The sequence below is a fragment of the Adiantum capillus-veneris genome, chromosome 8 (assembly GCF_014529385.1).
Source record: "Adiantum capillus-veneris isolate H3 chromosome 8, ASM1452938v2, whole genome shotgun sequence".
NCBI classification, from domain to species: domain Eukaryota; kingdom Viridiplantae; phylum Streptophyta; class Polypodiopsida; order Polypodiales; family Pteridaceae; genus Adiantum; species Adiantum capillus-veneris.
Window position 1 is genome coordinate 153,208,031 of NC_140938.1, and position 6,941 is coordinate 153,214,971.

Below are 6,941 nucleotides of genomic sequence, written 5' to 3' on the forward strand. Positions count from 1 at the left end.
ACAAAAGAACGAGCAATGAAGAATAAAAAAATCTAGAAAAAAGGTAGAGGAAACCTGAAAAAGGTGAAAGGAGAATTGAGGAAGAAGGCAGATGGGTAGAACCTAATTGCCTACATTGTGTGTGTGTTTTTCCATGGGTTGTGAAGGTGATATTGTGCTGGACGATTGATGTAGAGAGAGAAGAAGAAGAAGACGAAGAGAGAGAGAGAGAGAGAGAGAGAGAGAGAGAGAGAGAGAGAGAGAGAGAGAGAGAGAGAGAGAGAGAGAGATCTATTATCGTCCTCGGAGGTCAAATATGACCTATGGGACCAAATGACCATGTCACGTGGTGTGAGTGGAGGTCATAAGTGACTCTCGATGCTCAAGAATGGTTGAAATGAACGTCGCAATAGAGAGTCCACATCGTGGTTGGGAGAGGAAGGTATGTAGGGAGAGCTCATGGCTGAATATATGGGGAGAAGAGGACCTAATGTGGTCAAAAGCTGAGCACTCAAGTAGTGTGTGATACTCACTCTCTCGCACTTGACAAGGGCATAAAGTGCAAAGTCAATGAGACTCCTCGCCAGTGCTCCAACGTCCTTTCTCGCAACGTAGAGAATGGGAGCTAAGACGAATGGAGGCAATGGTGCGGATCACACTCAACGGGATGGGCTCAAGGATGTAGGGATGGGTTCGGTTACCTCGTTCGGAGAAGAAGAGAGATTTGTAGTTCGGGGCAACGTGTCTGGTGTAATGGCTGAAGCGAGAACCTCCGAATTTCTCCCAAGCCATGATACATTGGCGTTGTAAGAAGGCCTCATTAACTTGGGAGTCGATCGACGCATTCTTGACCAAGTGACATGCATCCCATCTTCCAAACCATTTCTTGATGTCAAGCATCCACCTCGAACTTAGTATTTTGCTCTTGCATGTCTTTTGGATCTTTTGACTTGCTTCATACGCGATTCTAGGAAGTCGATACAAAGGGCTACGTTGTGTCTTAAGCATGTACTCCACAACCCTTTGCATGCCCAAGACCTCAATGGGAAGCGATCCGAACTCAAGAAGTAAGAGCATGTAGGGTGTTTGTGTCTCGACTTGGAGAAAGTTGGTGAGAAAAGGCTTTTGGACATTCTCAAACTCTTTCCAAGTAGACTTCCCGATGCTACCACCCCACAGCTCCACTCCATAAAGAAGCACCGGTGGGTGTGTGTGTGTGTGTGTGTGTGTGTGTGTGAGAGAGAGAGAGAGAGAGAGAGAGAGAGAGAGAGAGAGAGAGAGAGAGAGAGAGAAGAAGAAGAAGAAGAAGAAGAAGAGAGAAGAAGAAAAAGAGGAAAGGTGATGATGCATGCATGCATGATGGGATATCAACTCTATAGACAAACCAAAGGGAGGAGGAGCTCAATCACCACTTGATGGCTCTCGCCTATTTAGATCCGAACTTGTTATCAAAGCCTTGTGCTCTATGAAAGGCGTAGGAATTGGAAGAAGACCACCGTAGTGTTATTTAAAAATCCCTCTCCATCCTCTCATCGAGTTGGGGGCATTGAACTTGGGATGCAGGTTGAGGGTGTGTAGATGTATTGACGAAGATCATGTGGCATGTGGATGCATATATTGTTATGCTACCAAGATTTAGCCGGTGTCACTTGTGGATTTTCCGCTTATTGGGGCTCTACGTCCGCCACCCCACCCCTCGTTATGCATTTTTTGTGACCGCCTCTTTACCTTCCATATGGAGGCTTATATGGGATGTAGCTTGCTATATGGAAGGGCCTCAACTTGCAGGAAGCGATGTATGCACTGGAGCATGCCAGTCCTTGCGTCCTCCAACCCTAGATACATTAGAGCCTTTTGCACTGTCAGGAGAGGAGTTGGATGGCAAGGTTGGCGCCCCATCCATCTTGGATGCATAGAGAAGCACTCGATGGGAGTTCAACCATTAATAGATAGTATAGACACAGGCTGGTTACACAACTTCCACCCAAGCTTGGGAGTGGACATGTGCAATTCTGCTGGCACAAAACCATTGGCAGGGCAAAACGGGTTGCAGACAAGAGCATGGGCTGCCAAGACTCCCTGCCCAAGCTCGAGCAGGGAACAAGTTGCTGACAACACTTCTTGCAAGGAGTGTTGAGCAAATACGCTGCAACTCAGAGTTGATAGATCTTCCACACTTAAAATAATTTTTAGTGTGTAACACTTGCTTGCTTGTCTGCAAAATAGTGAATGTGTAGGTAGAGACTGGGTGTGTATCCATAGCCATAGACAGCTTCAGCCGTCGAAATTCACGAGTTAGTGACTTATGGACTTAGGGGGATTGGACGTTGGACTCCACTTCACGGTTTTGGACTTGTGGCCTCCATACAATAAAGGGAAAATTACAAGAATATCCTTGTAATTTGTGGAAATTCTCAAAATACCCCTCAAATTTCAAAAATTCCAAATGTACCCCTTATATTTGGCCAATAATCCCCAAAATGCCCTCCAATTTTGAGCTACTCAACCTCACAAACATCTTTAAAAACATTTTTTTTGCAACTCTTCATAGGAAGATTGGTTCTTCTGAATAGAAGATGACAGAACTAGGATTTTAGATGGTATTGATGACTCTTCAGATATAATCATTCATCATTTTTGAACAAAGATGCCTCTATTTGTGAGCTGAGCGGTGAATAATTTTGTAAACAATAAATCTCCATTGTTATAAACATTAGACTATGCAAAATTGGGGCAAATCCATCCCAAAATTATGCAAGGGTATAGTCGAAATTTTAGGGTATTTTGAGGCTTGCTCAACACCCTCCAATGTTTTGGATTTGTTGATTGGGAATGTAAGTATCTTGTCTAATTACAGTGTATTTTGGTAATTTTCCCTACACTAAATTGGCCATGGAATGTTGAGAGATCGGAGTGCAGCAGATGGCTACACCGAGCGTGCCCGAGTGTATGAGTAGTCGAGTGGCAGCTTGTCAGCTTGCGACCTGCTGCTTCATCTCCATTTCACCATGCAAGGAGGGCTTCTGCATCAGGCGCTCAGCTCGACCCAATCTCTACACGCACGAGATGTTAGACCCAACCCCTCCTCTTATGCGTGCTTCTTACAGAGATGTGCAAGATCAAAGGCGCTGCTTGCTGGCCACTATATTCATGCTCGCATTATTGCAGATGGAATTCACCATGGCGATAGCCTCTTTGGCAAGCTTCTCCTTGAGATGTATGGAAACTGTGGTTGCCCAGATGATGCATACAAGGTTTTTCATCATGTGCAACACAAGGATCTGCAATGCTGGAACATGATGATTGCTGCGTACTCTCATGTTGATCACATTGAACAAGTGTTCAAGCTTCTACATCAAATGCTCATGCAACAAGTACGGCCGGATGATGGGACTCTAAGCAACGTTCTCGTTGCCTGCACCAGTGCATCGTCTTTGACGCATGGAAGGCTGGTCCATACATACATGATTCTCAATAGTCTGTTAACCAGCGTATCCGTTATCAATGCCCTTATCACAATGTATGGTAATTGTGGGAGCTTATGCTCAACTCGCAAAGTCTTTCTTGCTGCACAGCATAAAGATGTGGTTACATGGACCGCTATAATCTCAGCATTCGCCAAACAAGGTCATGCAACAGAGGCTCTTGATTTATCAAAGGAAATGCTCAGTGAGGATGTAGAACCAGACCGAGTCACCTTCATCAGTATACTTGATGCTTGTGCAAATTTAGAAGCCTCTGAGATGGGCAAGATTGTGCACACCCTTATCACTGAGATGGGAATACATATAGATGTTGTTCTTGGGACTGCTGTTTTAAACATGTATGGCAAGTGTGGATGCTTGCAATGTGCGAGGCTTTTATTTCAAACACTGCAACGGCAAAGTGTGGTTGCTTGGAATGCCATGATCACAGCCTATGTGCAATCCAAGCTTTGTAAGGAAGCCCTTCAATTGTTTTATCAGATGCTGAAGGCTGGTGTAAAAGCCAGTAAAGTGACTTTTATTAGCACTCTTAATGCATGCGTGAAGCCACAAGACCTAGCGGAAGGCATGCTACTTCATCATTTTGTTGTTGAGAATGGAATTTGTGCCCGCTCAGATATTATCGTTGGTACGTCACTGCTCAGCATGTATAGCGAATGTGGTAGCCTATACGATGCCCAAAATGTGTTTGACAGCTTGTCGAGGAAGAATGTAGTCTCATGGACTGCATTGCTTTCAGCATATGTCAAACATGAAAAGTACAGTGAGGTGCTGGTGCTCTTCTCAAAGCTGGATCGGAAAGGCATAAGCCCTAACCCTATAACGTTTTTAACTGTCCTTGATGCTTGTGCTAATGCAAAGGTTTCCACCTCGGGAGATCTAGCCTTTTCCCTTATCATCGAAGATGAACTCAAGCTGGATTCATTTTTGAAGACCTCCCTTGTCAGCATGTATGGGAAATGTGGGAGGTTAGAAGATGCAAAACATTTGTTTGTTTCTGTGTCACCAAAGAATGTGGTGCTATATACAGCAATTATTGCAGCATATGCACAATGCAATCATGGAAAAGAAGCCCTTCTCTTATTTCAACAAATGTGCCAGGAAGGCTTGAAGCCGGACAAATATACATATAGTGGCCTTCTAGATGCAATTACTGGCCCTGCAACCTCTCTTGATGGCAAAATTTTTCACAGTCTGATACTTGAAATTGGCATGGAATCAGAAACTTGTGTAGGGATCGCTTTGTTGAATATGTATCGCAACTGTGGCACTCTAGATGATGCCGTTTCTGTGTTTGTGGGACTACCTACTCATAACATCGTGTCCTTCAATGCTATGCTAGCAATTTATGCCCAGCATCAAGAAGGCTATGCTGCATTCGAGTTGTTTCAAAGAGTTCAGAATGAAGGCTTTAGTCCTGATCATGTTACATTTATCAGCACATTGGATGCATGTGCGGGGTCAATAGATTTGGTCCAAGCGAAGTCTTTACATGTCAACCTTGTTGGAACTGGAGTCATTTATGATACAGTGGTGAAAACTGCTCTTTTAAACATGTATAGCAAGTGCGGGGATTTCAAGGGAGCAAATGATATTTTTGAAAGCCTTCTTGAAAGAGATGTGGCAGCATGGAATGCCATGATTGCTGCCTTTGCTGACCATGGCCGTGGCAAAGAAGCTCTGGAGCTTTTCAAGAGGATGCGTGGAGAAGGTGTGAATCCAGATGGGGTCACCTTAGCCAGTGTCCTTTTGGCATGCAGCCGGGCAGGTTTGACCAAAGTTGGCAGAGAATATTTTGATTCAATGTCTGCAGTGTATGGTGTTGAACCCACAGTGGAGCATTATGCTTGCATGGTGGATGCTTATGGTCGAGCAGGGCTACTCAATGAGGCAGAAGATTTACTAAAAAAGATGCCCAATCATCCTAGTCCAGTGGCCTGGTTGGCATTTCTGAGTGCTTGTAAAGTTCACCGTGATGTAAAGCGGGCCAAACATGCCGCCGACAGGATATTTGAATTGGATCCCAAGCACACTGGAGCTCGTTTAATGCTGTCAAATATCTATGCTGTTGCTGGAATGTGGAATGATGCTACTAGTGTGATAAGTAAAATCACATAGAACATGAATTGGGTACTCACTCTCTTAATATGTAAGAACTTGGGGAACTAAGACAATAAGACTAGCGTGCCTTGAAGAATTCTGAAACATTGGAAATAGCTTGGAATGACTACCACAAGTCTACATGGGAGGTCGGTCACCCATGTTTCACGTATTGACAGGTGTGACTGGGCTGTGCCACGTCGTGCCCATGGATTCATTGTGTGCGCCAAGGTTAGCTAGAAGTCTTGCAACACTTTTAAGAGCGGAATTGAGAGTGAACAAAGATGAGCATCCTTAGGCCTCATTCAGACTGCACGCTATGAACCCAGCCCTTTTCCACCCGGAAGCAATGAGGACGCACACATAATCCACTGTGGCGTTCACACACAGCTGCGGAAAAGCATGTTGCTCAAGTCTGCAGAGTTATGTGATTGGTTGCGGCAGGTGAGCACAAGCCATGGGCTAAAAGATCAATGAGAACTCCTGGGCGTGAGTCAGCATGCCAACCAAGCATAGCTAAGAGCTCCGAATGTGCAGTCTGAACTGCTTCACATTAGTCACGCTTTGTTATCGATCTAGCTAGGAGAAAAGTGGGCAGTGTGAACCCAGCCTTACTACCAAGCCATACCTGAGAGTTTGGCTTAGGAATCTTTAATGAGTGGTTGTTCCAGCTCATGTGGATCCATCTTGGCTCTCTACACCCCTCAATGGCCCAAATGTGTTTGCCTAGAGATGAACAAGAGAGAGACGACTAGTGAGTGAGCTAGTATAAGGCCATTCAGACCTCCCCCAGTGGAGACACAGACTAGTAAAGGCATAAAGAAAGATGCAAAGGCTATTGCAAAGCTTGTGATGAAAAAGATGACTCAAGAGCATGCGTTGAAGTAAACAATGGGTCAACATGAACTAACTTGCCAACTAAACATAGTTGAGGTGTATGAACTCTGGAGTAGGTTACCCACCGTCCAAGATGCCATTTCAAGCCAATGTTTTGAGCACCCCTCTTGTGCATGTGGTGGCTAGAGCTTAAGCTAAACAAAAGAAGCGGCGAGCTTGAATTTTAGCGAAAACAAAGCAAACCTAGCTGGGAAGAACACTCAAGAAAAGGAATCCTTGATTGATACAAGGGGCTTAGTTCTAGTTGATAAGGGCTATATGGTGCATTGTAGAAGGACATGAGGCTGGACCAGAAGCACAGGAGGCTAGACTTAAGTAGCGCCATCAAAATCTTGAAGAAAGATAGAAGAATTGTCCGGATCTAGCCTTGGAAGCAAGAAAACTACATACATGGGCTACTTGACATCACTCAGGCTCCTCTTGAGAAACAAAAGAGCAACCACTTGGGTTAGGTTTAGAATAGCCAGCGGAAGAGAGAGG

At 44.7% G+C, this 6,941-nt stretch overlaps 1 protein-coding gene across 1 annotated transcript; it reads left to right on the plus strand.

Moving 5' to 3' along the window:
* The first annotated feature begins 2,847 nt into the window (after positions 1-2,847).
* On the plus strand, positions 2,848-6,424 carry LOC147453190 (pentatricopeptide repeat-containing protein At3g09040, mitochondrial-like). Its single transcript, XM_086518661.1, has one exon. It carries the CDS (start codon positions 2,988-2,990, stop codon positions 5,580-5,582), a length of 2,595 nt encoding a protein of 864 aa, XP_086374787.1. The 5' UTR covers positions 2,848-2,987; the 3' UTR covers positions 5,583-6,424.
* Positions 6,425-6,941: the final 517 nt, after the last annotated feature.